General features: G+C 37.2%; 1 protein-coding gene across 1 annotated transcript; it reads left to right on the top strand.

Moving 5' to 3' along the window:
• Nucleotides 1-598: 598 nt before the first annotated feature.
• Nucleotides 599-21,158, top strand: LOC114531919 (mediator of RNA polymerase II transcription subunit 12-like protein). Its single transcript, XM_028553516.1, has 38 exons — nt 599-1,130; nt 1,228-1,299; nt 2,162-2,206; nt 2,385-2,492; nt 2,650-2,736; nt 3,145-3,231; nt 3,483-3,558; nt 3,904-4,052; nt 4,282-4,389; nt 4,812-5,008; nt 6,160-6,433; nt 7,143-7,236; nt 7,515-7,639; nt 7,998-8,129; nt 8,354-8,480; nt 9,106-9,338; nt 9,877-10,000; nt 11,187-11,520; nt 12,045-12,407; nt 12,649-12,757; nt 12,991-13,130; nt 13,509-13,625; nt 14,136-14,280; nt 14,859-14,988; nt 15,211-15,441; nt 15,731-15,871; nt 16,229-16,377; nt 16,521-16,655; nt 16,850-16,921; nt 17,207-17,451; nt 18,082-18,214; nt 18,620-18,688; nt 19,313-19,425; nt 19,656-19,785; nt 19,965-20,129; nt 20,211-20,493; nt 20,666-20,891; nt 21,104-21,158. The coding sequence occupies exons 1-38, from the start codon at nt 1,050-1,052 to the stop codon at nt 21,156-21,158; spliced, it is 5,604 nt and encodes a 1,867-aa protein (XP_028409317.1). The 5' UTR covers nt 599-1,049.
• The last annotated feature ends 640 nt before the right edge of the window (nt 21,159-21,798 follow it).

Raw genomic sequence — 21,798 nt, 5'->3', positions numbered from 1 at the left:
ATATTGTTTAATGTTTGTATATGAGCGCCAAACATGCTTGCAACTTTACGAAGTAGCTATACTATTTCTCAATAATCCTTAAATTGAGAGGCATTCGCTGCCATTTCTGAGGCCTATGCCATGTTTCAAAATACGCCGGAAAAACGCTCCGCGGTCCCTGTATGTAAAATTATTATACTATTCAAGTAAATTTTGAAAATCATTTCGACTTTCGACGGCGGTGCTAAAACGTATTCGATTTTATACTACTTTTTTCCAAAACAACATCCCGAGAAATGAATTTGTTGAAAAGAGCCGGGTATTCAGCTTGTACTACGCTCCCCCCCCCTACAACCCCCCTCAATCGACACTGCATGGTTTGTTTGTAAAACCTGGTTTCTATTCCGTCTTATTAGTCGAATAATAGTCCGGATGTAAATTTGTTTTTATCTCTTTGCAAATAGGTCATTGTTGACGCCCACACCAGCCACCTTGGCATGTTGTTCACGACGCTATAGTTATTTAAATAATCATTATTTTATTAATTTTATTTCATTTAATTTTATTATTCTATTATTTTATTATTTTATTAATCAAGCTGCTTTCCACTGTTGCCTTTTTTGCACGTAAGTACTAACGTACACGCACGTAAAAGTTAAATCCTTCTAAGTTGTTGTATAATCAACTTTATGCGAAAAAAACATACCGAATCACCAACCGAATCCAAGCCTATCCAACTTATTATCAACTTTCGTTGATTTGATAAGTATCATTTTACGTGCGTGTACGTGGTACGTACCTGGTACGTACGTGCAAAAAACGCGACAGTGGAAAGTGGAAAGCAACCCTAACTGTGACGACACTCACGACTAAATGGAAACGAGGCATAATAAAGCTCCCTAAAAATCTTGGATTCCTATGACTATAGTATACGTCAATGCTATGGTAAGTGCAGAAATCCAGAAATCAGTGCTGGGATTGGGATTGATGCGCATGTTTTGCATAATCCACTAGGTCAGCGGATTCCTCGCTGGATGTAACAATTTTGTGACTTTGTTTTTATAAAAAATATGGATACTTGTTGTCGTTCGATCAAACGTGGGAAGGACGAAATTCCCGATTATTATCCTCAAACAAACGGCCAGAAAGAGGTAATATTTCAAATATGGACGTCATTTGTGTCGTATTGTATTTTAAGTAATTTCAATTTCACTGAATATTTCATTCTATGCTCCTATGTTTATTCAGGATGAGCTGACAGAGTCTAATGTCAAGCGTGGCTTCAGCAACGTTGGGATCGGCAGTTCAACTTCTCACGAGGTATTGGGATATTTTATCAAATTCTGACTTACATGGGCATATGTTGGTATACCCTTTCATACAGTGCAATGATGTTGTAGATTGCCAAAGCTCCATTCATTCTTCATTGTTTTTCCAGTTAAATTAATTACAGTGTTTGTAGGAAATGTTTGAGCATGTGATGTTTTTTTATATTTACACTTACACCAGAGTGCCGAAGAAATGTGAATTTGGTCATCTAGTGTTTGCACATTGACAGAGAAATGTTTGGCATATCACCATGCACTGTCATGTTTTGCCAAAAACATGGTTTTGTTAAAAACATAATGGTCACACTGATTAGTAAAACCTCCAATCTATAAATCAGACTAGAGGAAATAAGAACAACCTCAATTTATATAATGAGAAGGTTGATGTCTTTGAGTGAAGGTGTCTTCGTCTGGTGGTTATATTATTCAAGCTAAAGTTGTTGTTTATTGATTCATGCAAACTTATACTAATCATTAATAATCAATGCCAAAGTATATCTATGCAACTTAAGCAGTAGGCCTACACATCAATTGTTATAAGAAAAAGTATTAACAATTTTTGAAGGAGCAGATGGGGTAGTTTGTATTGGGTTACCAGTATATTTTGGGTTTGTTTCTTCTTAAACCATCCCTCATTTCATACAGTTGTACTACTGTATGTACAAATCAAAACATGTTATTCATGTTATCTAACCAGTTATCTGAGACCATTTTTGGCAGACCAATGTGAAATCGGAGCTTGTAATGTAGCTACATTGAAGCTGAAACGGGTGGTCATCTACAAGAAGATTGTCCACATTAAATGCAGTACGTAGCTGCAGCAATAAAAATTATCTTTGGTTTTTATTTTTCAGTTTTCTTCTGCACGAGATAAAGTATCACAAATTCCTGTTAGCAAGGTATTAGGTCACTTGTACTTGTACTTGTACAGTTGTACTAGCGTATACTCTGAGAGAGCATGCAATGAAAACTCATGATGAAGGATTTGTAGCCTTTGTCTTCCATTTTGCTTGATAATTTTTTAGACTGTGAAAACTTAATTGTGTTCATGCGAAAACATGGTTTTCTTTCATATAGTTTGCTGCTGCATTTAATACCATTCTAACAGAAAAACAGAAATGCAATACATTCCAAGATACAAATAAGAAAAAGCCAGTTGCTCAAAATAAGGAGTTATTTTCACCTGTAAGTATTGTTCTAACAAATTGCAGTGGCAATCATCATAATCAAAAAATTGTAGGGGTTTTGTAAATAAATATGGGTACTTTAATTTGCAATCAATGAATGTACACAGAAAAAGTCAGCAAGAATAATTGAGAAGAGTTCATTTGCACCTTTGTAGATCACATCTAAAACAAAAGGTTCTGTCTCTTCTTGGTTACAAGATCTTGCTGGAAGTAAATCATTGACTGCCCTTGCAAGTCGAAAGGTAAATGTGAACACTGGCTTTTATAGGTTCTTATACAAACTATCGATACTCTTTGAAGAAAGGAAATTTAAACCTGTTCACAAGGAGATATTTATTAATTGCATATCAACTGAAGCGTGAAGATAGCTCTTACACTTAAAGCTTAGTTTATAACTTATGACTCACATCAATAGGCAAAAAAATTCTTTCATGTGTACGGAACTGTGCTAGAGTTTTAGGTTACCAATTAAATGATCATAATTTAAAGACCCCATGAATTCAAGGCCCTGCTAGACGGTGCGATTTTCCATGCAAATTGCAATACAATTCTACTTTTGAGAGATGTAAATTTTGCAGCTACGAAATGTATCATAAACACTTCCTGGTTATTCTGTTATAATTTAATCAGGGTTTGTTTTTTGTTAACAGGTTCCAGTTTTTAACAAGAAGGAGGAACTGTTAAACAGCATTTGCGAACATAATGTGCCTTTGATACGTGCCACTTGGTTTATAAAGGTACAGCACTACATACATACTGTATGCCCTCTTGCCTAGCGCATGCAGGACTGCATGCGCTTAATTTGCATTTATGTAGCTACCTATTGATTACCGAGCAATATTGATTTTTAATTGAAAAAAAATCCTACGTATAAATCGCTTCTACCTTGATATACGAACCATGATATACAGTCCATATTGAGTGTACCTCAAAAAGAAGAGGATGTCGCCATGGGCATATGCGTTGCATGTCATTGTTTATGGTTTAGATGACATCAGCTCATCAGATGGCTTTGATATCGGAGTCGAGAAACAAGAAACGGCAAGCTAGTGATCCAGCTCAAGGTACATGTAATGTCTTTTTCGCGTGAAAAATAGTTTCTTTCGACTTTAAATGTAAAATATACACTACCTAATATACTTAATGTACCAAAACCGAGCAAATTTCCGTAGAATACAATAATAAGACAGATGCGGTACATATTTCGATCTTTCGGGTAATAGTTACAACTTACAACCAACTCAAGCCCTAATGTTCATTCCCCTAATATTCATCGAAACGAACAGTCTTGTTTATGGTCAAAACGAACAGTCTTGTTTATGCATGTTTCATGGTCCGAAATTTCTAAAGTTTAACTCTAACTCATTTAAACCACGTTTAAACTCATTCTTATCTTGCGTCCTTTATAGAATGGACAAGCACCATCACAAAGTACCTGAAAGACCAGTTGAACAAACTGAACGATTATCACCAATCTTACTCACGAATGACGACTGAAACTGAAATACCACAAAAACAATGGCATTATACAGTACGACTCACTGATTGGCTATATGAGGTATTCCCCTGTAAATATGCCAATTTTATTAGCTCTGTTGTTTGCCTTACAGCAGTTAAAGCACTTTGAAAACAAGGATTTAGGCGTATAGTCCGTACCCGTTGTTTGTTTGTTTGCATGTTTCGTTTGCACGATTTAGGTAAAATTTTAAGTAAGTTAGTTTTGCAGTGGTTATTGTATGTACATTCGCGGTAGATTAGGATTAACAGCGTTTTTCGTCGTTGTATAGGAGAATTTGTTGGATCGCCAAGAGTTTTTTCATTGGGTAGTCGAACAAATGGACAAAGTTAAAAATGATGATATAATTTTGAAGCTCATTCTTCCAATCGTACTTAGGGTAAGTGAGTCGTATGTATGAGTGGCTGTTGCCATGGAATCTCTATTTCTTCGAAAATAGTAGGTTTTTGCGTCGATGCGAAAAAAAAGCTGAATAGGGCGTCGAAAGGCAAAAAATTGAGTACAATAATAGGCGGCTATTTGTAGAGTCTTTACTTTTAAAGAAAAATATAGATCATAGACATATTTGGCCAACCTTGCAAAACAGCTGAACTTTAATACATCTCGAGCTTGTAACAAACACGCCCATAAAGCGAAATTGTTTGTGCTAGGGATAGATTTGGTAATAACCCATTTAAAATGAGGTGTTTTAACAACAAAATACTTTTAACGTGCATATAGTTACTTCTTCCCCGTGTCAAAAACTGGCGTAACACGAAGCCCATTTCGTTTTACTGGAGGATTCTCTTTATCTCGATTTAGTATTTGGATCAGATCGTGCACTCGCAGGTCCTCTCGAGAACTCTCGCTTTATACTGCGCGAGAAAGTTATCTGTTCTCCTTTCGGTTGCTGAACAAATGAGAGAAGAGCAGAAGCAAAATCAAACGAATACTTCAACGGCTGAGAGCTCCTCTCCTGCAACAGCAGTTCCGACATCAAAAGCTTCTTCGTCCGAAAGGTAAGTGCGTGCTGTATTTGCATAATAAGACATACATGCAGGGGCTGGTTGTATCAAGCCCGTTTAGCCTAAAAGGTGGATAAGTCAAAATTAAATAACACTCTACATCTCTCTTGAATGAGGCAACTTGAATATTATGCACTGAATATGTAGTTGTGAACAGTATCTTTGTATTATGGTTAAAAACATTTTGTTTGCTTGTTGAATAAAACGATAGACTTGCTTTGCATTTTGAGCTTATCCACCGTTTAAGCTAAACGGGCCTAATACAACCGGCCCCAGGTTCGTTCGACGACATGTTTTATTGTAGAAAACAAATATGCCAATATATACACATGCTCCAAATGTATGTTTATCGGGAATCATCCCGGCCAAGCGGGATGGAGTGTTTATATGGCAATTTCTTGTCCCGTCTAAGCGGGATCCCAGCACTTCTTGCTGGGATCCCGCCTACGCGGTATAAAAAATTGGTCATATAAACAATAATTAGTGTTTAACAAGCGGGATCTCGGAAACTGTCCCGGCTAGGCGGGATCATATAAACAGGCCCTTAGTAAAACACGAAGAACCATCGGTGCATAAATAAAAAGAAGTATATTAAATATTTATTTATGGAAGAGTACCTGGTTGCCGTGTTAGACTCGGGTCTAAATCTGGATGAAATCCCGAATGTCGAAATGTTAGTTTCTTCCCCAACTACCAAATGAGAAGTTTATATAGCTCAAGACTCGTTAATTCTTCGCTACATTCAGGCGAATAGAATTTGCGCGAAGCAAAGAGCAATTGTAGTAAATGAAAATAACACTTCTATAAGAACGCATTTTGAGATAAGGAACATTTTTTCCTAGAAAGCTCGATTCTATAGGCTTGTTATTTTAGCTTTCGAAAGGCGCCTATTTTACGCCTCCGACGGTTCTACAGTAAAGCATTCTATTACGTACTGCTCGGTATTAAATTCGTAGTTGATTGGTTTTAGGACAGAACGATTAAAATAATCTTGAAAATTGCAACCTTTAACGTTGCCAAAAATGCAGATTAGGTTCTCTGGCACAAACGAGTGTAATTGTAATTGTATGCAGTTGTTGTTTTTCATTCTTTTGTATTCAGTTCCTAATTTTAAGACATTTTAAGACAATGTCATTATATTGCAGCGAGAAAGGCAAATCAGCTTTGTTTAGCCCGTACAAGACGTGCGCCCAACATCAGTCTTTGGTGAATGGTCTTTCTTGTATACTTCAAGTAATCACGATCTGCTGTCCAGGGGCATTGATTTGGAACTCGGCGGTGGCGAACGTTTCCAAACCAGGATCGTCTGGCGACCAATCGAAAAGAAATTCGTCTGGTTCTGCTCTGGATAGGTTGGGGATGTCTCCCTCTGAACTACCTTTGCCGTCTGGATTAACATCGCCTGTGCTTAGTAAACAGGTACATGTAAGATATACCAATATTCCATAAGCGCATTAATATTCCATTAAACTTACTACGTATAGTTTTCAATTTAGTTTATTGCTAGGGAAATGGTCCATTCATATTAATCTGACACTGATGATAAAAGGATCCGTCATCCCCTCGCGTCTTCGTGTTTTTTTGACCGAAGTTCTATTCCAATTTTACCATCCAGCCAACTTGCACTAGTTGCGATGCAATATCATCCAATTTTACTGCCCAAAATACTTCCTTTACAACAATTAGCGCCTGTCCTATATAGGGGATCCACAGTGTCTATGTTTTATCGACTATATGAAGTATTACATTCGTATCAATCCGACACTGAAGCAACTATTGCCTCGATCTGGATTTGAACACGCATTTCTCGGTTTGCGCACCTCTACTTAATGATTACCATAACGCATCATTATCAAGATGAAGGCATGTCGATTATGGCTTTGTGAGCAAAAATAGGACGGCATGCGAACAAAACTCATTGGAATTAAGGAAGTCATTACACAATAAGTTGAAACGGTTAAAATTTCAAAATTGCTTTTCAATTTCAACTCATTGAAATTCAAAGAAATGATGCCCTTGAACGCGTAGTACTACATAATAGTTCCGTAAAGATATACTTCCAATTGTGCCAGATCCTCAATTTTAGTGTTTTACCTAAATTTAAGAATTTTGTAAATCACCTGTCTAGATCGAAAATCTTCTTGTGTTAAAAGAGGAAGAAATAAAAGCTCGAAGTAGGGCTGTCGAGAAACGATGGGCTGTCGATTGCAACAAAAGCACTGGTAAGTACATTTAAGTCAACTAGTTATCCGTTAAAATGTGTCTACGATTTTGGATTTGAAAGATTTCTGTATTTAACAATATCTATACCAATTTAGAGAACAATCCAGCCTCTTTGACTATTTTTAATGAGTTACTTATTTCCACGGGCTTCATTGAAACATTGTTCAATTTGAATGGAGAATTTAATGCTGCCATGCATGATATGTTTTGTGTAAACCATATCTAATGTAACCAAGGAAAAATGTACTGTATAAAATTATTTTATTATCTATTGTAGTAATGGAGGTCAGCAAGCTTCTGGAGATTCTTGATTATCTCGACGAGGAAGATCAGAACAAACCTATTTCTGTTGATGAACTTTATACAAAAATATTTGGAAGTTTTCCTGAAGATTGTTCGAAGGTCAGAGAATATTTTTGAATTTCGGAACATTTTAATTTTTTCACAAACTATATTTCATTATGTATACTGTTTCATGACAGAAAAACTTCAGATTTCAGGTGATGCTTTTCTAAATTTTAAATTTAATACTTGAGTAAAACCCGTGAGAAACACTTGTATGTGCAAAGTATCATAGTCTAACTCTTAACGACAATCTAAAACTATAGTTCTGTATGTATTTAAAATCTGAATCATCGTGTACTCTTCTCCCCATCTACCCTCCTGCCACGAGAATTTTGCAAGGTTTTAACCGCATTTTTGTTGCGTACAATGAAGAGATAACGGACTGGTGAGAACTTTCTTGTTTTCGAGTCTTCAGGTATCTCCAATGGACGAGGCTGTAACTATACTTCTTATACAATGGGCAACAACTAACCACCGCATTGGAAAACACAGAGCTGTCATTGTAGCGAGGTTGATAAAAAAGAGACAGTGTGAACTTCGTGACCAGGTGAGAGAATCTATCATGGATGACATCGTTGTCTGTGGTGGACGGTATTGTTATATAAGGTTAATTTTTGAACGCGAGTTCGTAAAAAAATTCGTAACCAAATTATTACTAACAACCCACATGAAGTACTTCATAGGTGAATTAACAGAAATAGTGGTTCGATATGGCATGCTGTGACACTCAATGTGCATGACAGTGCAATGTATTGTGATGTGTATTTTTAGCAAGATCAAACCGACGGTGCGGACGAAGAAGACGAAACGTCATCAAAAGCCTCACAAGCTGCGTCGAGTACTCTCTACTTCCAGAATGTTGCTTTGAAATATCTGGATCAGTATGCACCAGTTTGGGGTACGTCCGTGTTCATATGCATGCCTTTTGCTTTAATAGAACTTTGTAAAAAATGCAGCACAGGTCACAACCTCGCAAGCCAGGCTTTTCTGCCTTCGCATTCGTCAGTAATATATACATTTCGGAGAAGTGTTACCACCACTGAGCTGCGGGTAATACATTAGTAACTCTTCGTCTGGTTGTTCGAAGACCTTTTATATTATTGGCGAAAGACCTTTGCTCAATGATAATACATTAGGCAACTTAAAATATTTTCCCTGGATTTTCGTGACTTAATATTTCGATATTTTCCCGACTTATCCACTTGGCTTTTGGCTCGCTTGACTTTTGACAATACTGTAGTATGTCTCGTAAAGTGTATCTATTTGAGATCAATTTATTTGTTAAAACGGAGAATGAGAGTCCGATATAAGCACGAACTAGTCTTAATTACTAAATTGGATATCTAAACGAAATAATAATAATAATAGTGGAAAGTAAGATTGAAATTTAGATCTAAAAAGTTTAATTTTCAATGAAAGTACATATGTCATGCATGCGTAAGATGCAGCTTGGCCCCTGGTGAGTCGAACATACGTACAAATACATCCTCTCATGCATCCCACTTTTTGCTTGCCCTAAACAGGTGATGAGGAACAGAGTGACAGTAGCTTCTGTCAACTGGTTATGTTATATGGTGAGCTCATCCGACTGGATGTATTCTCCCACAATGCATATTTATGTACATTGATATCCCGAGGTGATCTTGAATCCACAACCAGTTCCCAATCTACCTCGGAAAACACCACGGCCACTCAAGATAGCTCCGTGAAACTGGAAGGAAGCAATACGGAATTATTACAGGAGACGATCATCGAGGTAAAGGCTTTAATCAGTAGATGAAACTAAGCATATAAAAATAAAAGACGAAATTCACCAATGCTTTTTATAAAAACCATTTGCTAAAATCTTTACTAAACTCCAATTAACTAAACGTCACAAAAAACGCACTAAAAAACGAGGTGTTGTAAACTCGAAGTACTTTAGCTTCTGAAAAAAGAAACAATTTTTTAGCGATAATTTCATTTGGTTTTGCCGAAGACTCTAAAATCGTGGCGAATTATTACACAAAATATAGTTGTCGTAATTTCTCTCAAGCTCATTTCTAAAGCTTCAAAAATATTTGGAGTTTTTTTCATGCATGTGGAGTTGCCTATAGTGCATGATATCTAGAAGAGAAAATCGTACCCGAAAGGGGTACTTACGATGACGCAGTTTCCTATGAACGCATTCAAGGTGATTGTTAGGTGTAGCCTTTTGTTGTGTCCCGAAAACGATGGGATAGTTTATTCCTGGCATTTATTGTCTCGGGAAAACGGTGCACAAAGTTGTAATAAGCACCGATTCTTGTTGACAGGAAAGTCACCGTTCATCAGAACAGCTGGAACTGGATCAGGAATTGATGATGCATCGGGAACAGTTGCAGAAATTGTTTTCTCAGGATGAACCACCAGATGACGGTCTTGTCTCGCCTTTTGCAGGTATTCCATGCAGCGCCCTTGCGGTTAACTTCTACTGATGGCCTAAAGAAGTTTAAGCTGGTGTAAATTTCTGAATGAATAATCCAAATATTATTTAACAGTTATTCTGCGAACTTGAGTCGTATATGAGCTTATTATATACACAAACTTTGTCGCCCTTTCGGTGCATTTTGGTGTGCTATTATCAACTAAAGCTTGGATTTCTATTTCACTCAACTCCCCAAATCTTTCAGCCATTTTGTTTACTTTCTCTACTAGACAGATATCAGCTAATATCTGTCTAGTAGCCAACCAATGAAATTGCAGCATACCTCATATCTGGCGTTTGTGTATATAATAATAACATATATAATCATTGCCTTCTTTGGTAAAAGCAAAAGAACCGACATTAACAATTTTTTGCCTATTTATTCACTAACATACCAACCAAGTTTGAGCTTCTATGTTTGACCAGCGGTAACTCCATTCAGTTTTTTGGGGGGGGGCGTTGGCATTGTGCAAAAACCCAGAAAATCTTTAAATGTTATATTTAAACAAAATGCCGTTATAGAAATGAGTATCTATGTACACCATCCCCTCTTCCATTCTTGAAAACGCGTAGTCACATAATTCAAATTCAACGCTTGTTCATGGGAGCTCGTACACAAATAGCCAAATAGCTGAAACTGCCAAAACACACTTTTACAAGGGCTGTATTTGTTTCATCACGTGTGCAGTCTACTACAGGGTGTCTTAAAAAACCAGGGTGTTTGACATTCCGTAATATACTACATATATAATAAGTCTAAAAATTAAATATCAGGGTTACATTTAGCTCCATTTTGCCATCTCGTAATGACTAGAAATAACCAAATATAATCATTGGTTAAAAATTCAGTTATTCCACCGGTTGGAGTTGAATGGCATACAGACAGTATACTTATTGGCGTATAAGCACGAAGATCACGTGATAAATTCGAATTTCCTTCGCTTCAGTTTGATTCAAAGAACGGATTTTTAATATTTTAAAAGTTTTCGTATAACGTACTGTTGTCAAATCTATAAAGTCCCATCAATAAGCTACTATGGTCTGTTAATTTCGCTATTTTCAGACACCCTGCATGCAGTTCTAGAAAATAAAAACTTGTGGTTTGTTTTAAGAGAACTTTCTATATTTAAATTTCATTTACGTAACTCTATTTTACAGCTTCTTCTGGGTTTAAATTTGACGAATTCAGAAGCGAAAAACCCAGCAACACCAGCGTTTCCACTGAGCAAGCACCGAAACCAAAAGAGAAATCACGACACGATCTTTACGTGAAGCATTTCCCGATAATGAAGGAGGAAAACAGTCACGAGCTAAATCAGCGTCTGGTGATGTTGTACGGTGTGGGAAAACCACGAACAACGGCGATAAAGACGATCAAGGATTTTGGAAAGGAACTCGTGAGCTTTCTTAAGGAACTTGGGGAGTTTGACGGCAGTGATCTCGAGGATGCTAAAATGAAACATTTAGTAGAAAAGAAACATTCGTTATACAGGTACTGTAATGTGCCACGATTTTCCTTGACATGCAGTCAGGGACGAAACTATAGGGGTAGGGAAACGTTTTAACGCTAGTTATTCCCGCGAAAAACAAAAAAATATGGCTCGCAAAAATCAACAAATGTGGCTATCAGAAATATCAACTAAATTTCCACAGAGATTTGAACTTATTTTAAAAAGAATTGACTTGATAAAAAGAAACGACGCAGTATTCTTTCTCTTTAAAAATATACATGAAAGATATTGCTATTTAATAAACGTCATGCTTTTTCAACGAAAAATATCATATATAGCTAATTGAGCGGTCGAAGTTGCATGGTCTCGACTGATAATTTGTCGTGCAATCAATTACGGATATACATTAAATAGTAATCTACTTACTACAATTGATTATCGAGAAAACTGCATGTATAAAATCTGTATGGGGATAGGAACAAGGAGAATCCTCAACATGAACATGTTTGTGCACCGACCAGTCATATAAGGTAATTTGGAGTATACATGTACTCTTATTTTCTAGAAAGTTTCGCTCATTTCCGATATTTGATCAATGCTCATGGGTGGCCAAGTGCACAGGATATTTAAAAGAAATGGCGCACAGTGGCAGTGGAAATTATGGAATGTCGGAGCATTTCCCGACGTATGGCCAGCTTTCCTTCATCGTGGATCTTCATGACATGTGCAACAACATCCCGGACCTATTGGACTTCCTTGTCGAATTTTTAGAAGTAAGAAACGAAGTGTGCTTCAATCCCAACGTCCCGCAGGAGACGTCCGTGTACGGAACACTCCCTACGAAATCTCTTCTCGTGCTGGCTGCATTGCAAAAACACCAGTCAATTCTACTGCTCGATCCTGAGTTAGCGTTGAAGACCTTTTTTGGGTAGGATTATTAATTGAAGAATTCATATTACAGGATAAATCTCTATCATTTACGTAAAAATCACTGTTATTGTATATATATATAGTGATTATTTTATCGATATTTTGGCGATATAGTTTATAACGTATTAAAACCTGTACTTAGGTCAGAAATTGAATGAATTTTATTGTAGCTACCGCTTTAGTATATCATATTACATAAAAGCCATGATTGAAGTCACAGTGTATACATTTTATGACAGGTTACTTCGGACTGTGGAGAATATTTCCGATCCAGCATTTTGTACGTCGACCGAGCGATGTATTCTGACATATCTCTATCACCTATACACAAGTTGTGCATATGTGAAGGTTAGTCTAGGGCCATGCATTACGGGTCTAACCGTACATTGGTGTGGCGTATTACTGTACCTACCATTGACAAAGATATGCATATACATTCCTCGAAATTTTCATCGAAATTTTCCTTTCATTTTTGTATACTTATATAGAAAACCTGCATGTGCATTTTGAAATTATCCCCATTCATTCTCAAGGTACAATTGTGAAATTCGATCAAAGACAAATTATTCCTATTCTTTTAGAGCAAGTCGTTTCTCAGTTTTGATACGGCTTGCAATCGGATCAAGGAAACTATTTGTTATTCCACATCTTCGCTTGTAACTCAGGGAATGACCTGGGATTCTTCATCGTCCTTTCTGGATTCTTTTCTAGAGGACTCGAGGTACAGTAGCTGCACGCACGTTTTTATATCGCAAGTTTAGTTGTCGAGCAAAAACCTTCTACCATTATGTTGTACTGAACAGAACGCCGGAAACATGTACAGTAAAGAATCATCTCATACGTTTATCCTTAAAGTGGAAGTGAAGTCCGTTGTAAACAAACAGTTTGTTTACATTTTGCATGAACTTCTATACATGAAATACGATGTGCTGTCTGAATATCTGACAACATTTACTAGTGATTTTGATGAGAAAAAATCGAAACATGCGAAATTTGGCCAAAATATTTATCCTAGGACCTCACGTTGTTATGAACAGAACGGACTTGACTTTCACTTCAACTATTAAAATGGATTTCCCCTTTGTTATATTTTTAATAGAAGGGAGAAACTGGACATAATTTGGAAGCAAATTATGGTACAAGAAAATGTTGTTCACATGTACAGTTTGGTTTGCAACGCGTTTGTGAATGTTTGCATGTGTCAAGACAGAGAAAGGTTTGCTTTACTTATCAAATGATAGAATTGATAATACCTTGCGGATGTCCTGTGAGAAAGGTGTAAGACAAGAAGTTTAGAATTTTGCGAATTGCGAGTTACATGTAAATTTCTTATTACTAAAACGTTAATTGCCCATTGGACACTGATTACTTAATAACCTGGGGCCGGTGGTTCGAAAGGCGTTTAGCTTTAAGTACTCACAAATCTTGTGAATGAATGAACCTGCATCTTATGCATTTAATATGTGCTTCCATTGAAAATTAAACTATTTACATCGAAATATTTCAGCTCAGTTGTTTAATAAATAGATAATTTTTTTCCCATTTTGAACTTATCCACCGTTTAAGCTAAACGCCTTTCGAACAACCGGCCCCAGGGGAATTTTTTTTCGGAAGAATTCGCATGCACGAAATCGCCTTCAAGTTAGTTGCGCTGACGCACCGTGGGCGTCAGGGATAGTGTTTGAAGTTGCCGTGGACTTATACTCGCAATATCGCTTGATTGTAGATTGTATGACATTGGCGTCCTGTGCGCAGAAATAACGGCTCATTTCAGAGGTTTGTCTTCGCAGTGGATAACAGCCGTGAAAGCATTTTGCTATTCTACGGGCAGCACCGACAAAGGATATGTGGAACTTCTGGAGGAAATTGATGTAAGCATTGTATATGCAACGTTTGAATACACCAGTGCGACGATTTGTTTTTTGAAAATTTATAGGGAAACGGGAACGAGTACAATTAAGGATGAAAATGTATAAAAAAATGTTTTCTGTTTTTATCTATCACTTTGTTTTAAAACTTTTACCGGCTCCAATTTTACCAGAAAAAACCAGAGAATACTTTGTGCAGGTTATTTTCATCCCTGAACCTCGTCAAGTCATTTGCATCGCGAGATTTGGGTATTGTTTACATTAAAGTGCAGTGCATCCACTTAGCAAATTTATGAACTCCTGGATATCTTACACTCGACAGCTGAATGGTAATAATTTCATGTCCTGAATCCACGAATATAATTCTTATTAATTCTAATCCTTTAGTATATAAGTAGTTGGGAAGGGTTAGGGTCAGGTTAGGAATTATATTCGTGGATTCCGGACATGAAATTTTTACCATGCAGCTAATTCATGTTATTCCACAGAGTACATCTCAGCCTGTGTCTCTCAGTTGCGAAACACCAAACGTATAATCACGAAATCAGTCTGGACTCGATCTATTCTCTTTGTTTATATAGATCAGCGAATCCTCTACTCACGAATGTATTTGTCTATTCACATCTCTGCTCCTGTCAAGAAGTTGTTTCTCGCTTGATGATCTTATATGTCATGCATTGCTGCCGGCGTTGCGTGACGCTGTTGATTCAGGTAAATGCACGGCGTTCTGAGGGCGAATTTATTCGCTCTGAGGGCGAAATAAGTTCAGCCAGCATATGAAACTCTTGTGGTACATAAAAAATGTGGCATTTGGTATGAAAAAGATGCAAATTATTATGGTAAACAAAACGGTGTTATCAGGCAGTATTCCCGCCATGCGTGGTACTCGCATGCATTGTGGAAGACACGATTCAACGTTGTCTTTCCTACTAGGTAACAAAGTGATCCCAGAAGCAGAGGCAGGTGCTCAGTTGACGTGTCAGTTACTGTACAGGTTATTAGATCGTTCGCAAGCAGCCTCCATATCGCCGTATGTAAGTGACAAATACTCGTGCGAGACTTCGCCTGATGGAATTCTGCTGTCAGCTGCGAAGGAAAACGTTCAAGTTGGTGTCATCCTTGATGCCTTGAAAGCAATCGTGAAGTTCTCGGACGCTGAAAGCCGTACGTATATGCATGGTCTCAGAATGAACAATAATTGCGAGTGTAATGATTGTCAAATATTTTATACTTTTGCTAGTAATTTCGATGCAAACATGATAGTTTCTTGAAAGAATACAGTCCTGTCAGACTTTTATCCATTATTTTGTACCTATTATTAATTATTAATTGAATAATAATTCAATATTATTAATTGTACTACAGTACAATTGATGAAATATTTGTACTCCTCTCGACCAATCAGCATCCATCCTTAAAACAACAATGCTTATATGACATTATTTTATTGAAGGGATGTCTGAGCCTGAAACAAGCTTAAATAGCAACGATGATTTGTTCCGTAATTTCTTTAATGGCATGGATGATCTCATTGACGTTGTGCCAGGCCAATCGGGAGACGTCTTTTCTTCGTCACTGATGTCAACTAAATCGGGTAAGACACTCACAATGCATTATTCCATCCACATTTGACGAAAAGTGCAAAACTACCGCAAAAATTGCAAGCATATTAAGTACCCTGTATTACAGCGGATATATAGGCCCTTCCGATAGTTATTTAGCTAAATAAAAACTTTATTCTAAGTTTTAACCTCTTGAGCTACTTGACGCAAAGATCTCAAAGGGCTCTTAGGCATGGACTTGCATTGAGCCTTGTTTTCGCCTTAAAACGTCTTTCATGAGGTGGTCATAAGATAAAACAATGAAGTTGTGACGTAATTACTGGAGGTATGCGCATGAGAATTATTGGGTTATTTGCTGACACTCGGGTAATTAATTTATATATTTCCAGTTATCGAGAATACCAATGTGTGTTCGTATGCAAGTAGCATTTTGCAAAAGCTGTGTAGTCAAGACTGGTTGAAAGAAAAATGTCTCCGAGATGACAAATTACTCTTTTCGACAGAAGGTCTTCTCGATCCAAATATGACGGATGTTCAGGTATACAGGCAAACTCGCAGAAGTGTTTAAAAGTGAAAGTTGTAATTGGTAGATTAAAAACATTCATCCTTGCTGCCACTAGTGTGAAACGCGGGCTAGATTGAAAAACCAAGCCTACCTAATCCTAAAATGTCTTGCTCTAGGCTAAAAAACTTCTTCATTTAATGTGCCATCCAAATAACTCGGGTCAGAGTTTCGGCGTCACAGTTGATACATTCCCGTCATCTTCTGCTCTTGAAATGGAGGCCTATAAAGAGACAGCGAATAAAATACTCAAGGTTAGTTAACTTTCCATATCTTTATATTAGCTACATAATTATTAAGTATAATTTTTTCTCCTTTTTTGCACAAAAGTATTATGCATTTATTCGTGCTATATAGAAATAGCATGGAAAAATACTAAAAAGTTATCTGTGATAAAGCTATATCATAAATAATGTAACTACATTTGTTTTGTGTTTCACTTTTTCAGAATCTGGACCAGTGGTCATTCCGCAACTCGTCGTTGGAGCTTTTACTTTTGCTGAGTAAAAGTGAGAAAGAGGTATGGGGCGGATATATTTCATTTGGTTTTCTTCAGTTTAATGTCTCGTTTACGTTAATTAACCTAAACCCGTTTTATTATATCGCGAAACGGCGCATATAATAAACAAATGGGCAATGACCACGTTTGGATTCAGTCCATTTTCAGACGTTTTAGGCTCTTGAATCTTTACAAATGTCTATGCAAATTATCCAGACCGATGAATCATAAAAAAAACACATTAATATTTTATCGCATCATGGAACATTTTGCCTTTTGTCATTTCGTACGAATTTTTTGTTGCAGAAAACGGACGCAATTGTAGACTCAATTTCATCAGTGTCCTTGAATCTGTTCGTCGAACAAGGCGATTGTTCGAAGTTGATTGCAAAGAAAAGCGAGAAAAAGGATGAGTTTGATAATGGTGCCGAGTTCTTGGTTGAACCGATGCTGAAGAAACTGTCGCACGGCTTGCATAGTCGCATTTTAAAGACAGCGTGTAATGTCCTTGGGGTGAAAGGCTGGTGGAAGGACAAAAAAGGTTATGGAGGGTATGTTGGGATTTTTTATTGTAATCGAAGTAAGGACTTCATCCTTGGAACCACATTGGAGACCTGCCTCTACCCCGCCCCCTACCCCTCTTTATCTCACGAAAAGATTCTATCCCCACCCTCCACCGCGACCTTTATTTCCTATTTTTAAAAACTTAAATGATTTAAACCTATTTTAGTTTTCCGAGCAATGATTGTTAACAAAATGCGAGCTTCCTTAGACGATCGTAGCTTACATTCATTTCCACGTTTTGGGATGGTTTTCATTCAATTTAACATTGTTATTAGCAATTCATCGTTTTTTATGATTCAAGCGTGCACATGAGCAAAGCTATTGTTAAGTATCGATGGTGATTTTCGAAATGTCGATAATCTGGGGATACAAGGAGACCTTCCTGTCAATCTCAAAACCAGAGCCCGCTATCGATCGGGGGAACGACTCCTGCCGATCCATCGGGGAATGACATATCAATGCACTTAGGGAAGGTTAAGGCAAACAAAAGGCGTAGAGAACTTGGTCATTTCCGATTTTACTGGCCTCCTCGTGTTCCTATTACAGTCCTACCCAGAATTTGCATGCCCACGTGACTTGCATTATCTTTCTCTCAAATAATGGCGTAAATTTTTCAGGTCGAGTTTAATTCATACGCAACCTTTTCTTCAACTTATATTGTCATGTCTGCAAACTCTGAGCGAACAGCGGGAGACGTTATTGGCATCGCTTCTGCGACAGTTTCAAGATCTTCTTGAAGCACCCGCGAAGGTAACATTTAGGATACGTGTATAAAGCTTGCTTTTCTGGGGCTGTGTTTGAGTATTTTTCATGCTGTGGACTTGCAATTGTTTAATTACATTAATTAATGACAAGCACGGGTGTGCTTACCTGGGGCCGGTTGTATAAAACTACATTTTCATAGTTGAAAGGAAGTTTAGTCAGAAATACACAACTCTGATACGCCAATTCTGTCCTTACCTACAGTTAAAAGTTAACTAGTCTATTATACAACTGGCCCCTGAAGGGCTAGTCTGAATGGGGAAACATGTGCATGTTGACCCCCAGTGCAATCCTATATTACCACGCACCAGCACCCTATATAGCTCCCATACTTGGCAAACTGCATGATGATACGGCCCCAGTATTGACATAGAGACATCTGTTCTTTTCCAGGAAGGCCATCCCGTAGAGAAAAGCGGCAAGTTATTTCTCCAGGAAGCTCTCGATCTAAGACTGAGATTGGTAAAGTATAATTGTAGTTTCTAATTCATTTGCATATTCAGCTAATTTAAGAAAGGGTGTCCTTTATTAACATTGAAAATGCATTTTTCCACAATATTTTTCAATAGTTATTTTAACCAGAATTTCAGTTGTTGATTCCTCGATATTACTTAGAATAAATAGAATAAAATATACACAGCAGCAATCTTTTGGATATCGAATGCAAACTCTATTAATATGGCAACTAACATCGTAACTAACTTCTTTTCGTGTGAAAGATAAGATAAATATAATAGCAATCTATTTGACATTAACATTAACATGTTTGGAAATCTGTATGCTGAAAGCCTGGTTAAAAAGTATAATTTTATTAGACGATGCATTGAATATATAAGAAATCCCTTTAATACATAACAAATGAAAATGCATGCAAATCTGATTAAATAGAGCTATTTTTCGCATAAACCATAAGATATATTCCTTTTGTATACCAAGTCAGGATGTTCTATCTCGTCCAATGCTTAGCTAATGCCTTGGTGAATACCTTGTTCATGATATAATCTTAATCGGCTTTTTACCTTTTCCCAATCAATTTTCGTGTTTAGTACGAATTCAATCGCAAAAACTGTAAATTGTATTTTGTAGGTAGGAGTAATGTTTGACTCCATTGCAAACCCAAAAAACCTACAGATGGCAACCGAATGGAGTGCCGTGCTGTTTCATCTCATCAGTAGTGGCATTTTATCCACAGATTCGAGGTACAATTGATGTTAATGTATTCCATTTCCACGGGTGAAGGGGGTTGACATTATTGGTACAAAGATATTGTTGTAAGAATCCCTTGCCGTGAGAGATGAAATAAACATTGCAAAAATCTATTTCTTTGTATTTTGCATGTGCCCGCTAAGCTTGCCGAGGGCAAGTTCTGCCCCCCAAGGGCAAGTTCTTTTTTGTTAAAAGCCTAATTATTTATGTTAACTTCGTGTAGCAAGCACTATACAAATACTCTTGACATGTTGTCGGTTCTAATCAACGTTATCACATCGACGGAGTCAACAACGAACCAGCTAGCTGATGATGGCAGAAAGTTTAGCACTGGATTATTTAAAAAGATGAAGGTAGAAATTCTTACAACATTCTTGCTTGTCACTGCGAGTAGGCCATATCTATTATAATGCCACAGCTTAATTAATTAACAACCATAAATTTTCAACTGCGATTGAAGATTGTCTGGCCTTAACACTCACTATTGAGAAATAACGAGGCCTTAATTTTTTTTAATATTTACAAAATTTAGCGCATGCTCGTAGAGAATCCTCGTGATATAGAGAATTGCAAGCAGTTGCTGCCGTTTCCTGGCCGCTCTATTGAAGTTGTCACTGTTGAGAAAAGTCAGCAAAATGATTTTTCGATCGTGTCTGAATCCCAGTCGTCCTCATTAGAAAATGAAGAAACAAACGAGGTGAGATTGCTTTTGAACGATGAGCGGCTGAAAGTATTTTTTTCCTATATCGCATTATCTACCTTATACCATGCATCTTAGGGATTGCAAGTGAAAGGACGACAGAAGATTAGCCCGTGGGATTTGATTGAAGGACATAAGAATCCTGCTCCAATGTTGTTCTCATGGTTTGGTGCCGTGCGACTTGAGCGAAAACCTTTACCATACCAAACAGACCTGCCCCGCAGTCAACATCATAATTTTGTGAAACGAAAACCCTTGAGTTACTATCTCAATCCACCAGACGACTCCGATGAGGAGGGCGTGGATTTACCTTCCGGAGTTAACTCACCTGGAAAGCAACAGAACACTCTCGAACCAAAAGGTAGTTAATTTATATAAATTACGTGCTATAGGTAGAATTGCTGGTATCATATATATATATATATATATATATATATATATATATATATATATATATATATATATATATATATATATAAGTTGAAGCGGAGACTGATTCGTTTTATTTCTGGCTATGTCGTGCTTTTGTGTAGGTACGGGGAGACCTTATAACTCGATGACTAATCTGAGCGATGCCGTTAAACGAGAGAGACTGGAACCATGCCAAGTAGGACTCGAATCTCATATCAGTGATGACCAGTCCAAGCCAAAACGAGCAAGAAAAATGGCGAGACCGTTACCACAATTACATTCACAACAACAGCAGCATGTACAACAACCGCATTTACAACAACAACAACAGCAGCAACAACAGCAACAGCAGCAACAACAACAACAGCAGCAACAACAACAACAACAACAACAACAACAGCAGCAACAACAACAGACAACATCAACAACAACAACAACAGCAACAACAACAACAGCAGCAACAACAACAACAACAACAACAACTTATTCAACAGCAACAACAAATACAGCAACCGCAGCAACAACAGAAACAACAACAGGTTATAAACTTGCATCAACAGCAGCAGCAGCAACAGCAATTACAAAGTAAACAGCAGCCAAACCTCGTCAAATTAAATGCTCAAATACTTCCTCAATCGGACCGTCCTTACCCATCGCATAATCCGGTACAATCGCAAATAGACAGTCGAAGGTAAGCTTTTTGGCACCAAGATGTTTTTAGCCCGGACTTAATCGTCGTATCATAGCCAATGTACGCACAGGAAACTTTTTTGAATCAGACACCTGCACTATGGTTAAAACCGGAAAGCATTGTATTTGTACACAGGCTGCCTTATATATCGTATTTCTAACATTAAAATGATTTTTGTGTTGCAATACCAATCACCCGACTCTAATAGTCCTTTTCAGCTTGTATGCAAATTAACCATTTCAAATCACATGGTCCGAAATGGTTAAATTTTATAGGCTATTCCATATTCACAACATCTGAAATGGGTTAATTTGCATGCGAGCTGAAACGGTCTATTGAATATAATGATTTCAATGAATCTTTTTTAGGTCGTTTTTCCACGTACCAAATAGAGCGCTTTAAAACTCGGTACTCGTTAGAAATTGGTGTTTTTGATATATTTTTCTCGAATGATGACAGCATCATAATGATACGAAAAATATATTAAAAACACCAATTAGTAAGAAGCACAAACGGTCCGTTTCGGTGAAACATTATTTTTTTTGCAATATTCTTGTTTTCGCG

The sequence above is a fragment of the Dendronephthya gigantea genome, unplaced genomic scaffold (assembly GCF_004324835.1).
Source record: "Dendronephthya gigantea isolate DGI-Jeju-01 unplaced genomic scaffold, DenGig_1.0 000076F, whole genome shotgun sequence".
Classification (NCBI taxonomy): domain Eukaryota; kingdom Metazoa; phylum Cnidaria; class Anthozoa; order Malacalcyonacea; family Nephtheidae; genus Dendronephthya; species Dendronephthya gigantea.
The sequence above is the reverse complement of the archived record's forward strand: the minus strand, read 5'-3'. Positions and strand labels throughout refer to the sequence as shown.

Coding starts and splice junctions, on each gene's coding strand:
- LOC114531919 (XM_028553516.1), top strand. CDS start 1,050: ATGGATACTTGTTGTCGTTCGATCAAACGTGGGAAGGACGAAATTCCC. Junction 9,339..9,876: donor TACAGGAGACGATCATCGAG/GTAAAGGCTTTA, acceptor TCTTGTTGACAG/GAAAGTCACCGTTCATCAGA. Junction 15,442..15,730: donor GTTCTCGGACGCTGAAAGCC/GTACGTATATGC, acceptor ATTTTATTGAAG/GGATGTCTGAGCCTGAAACA.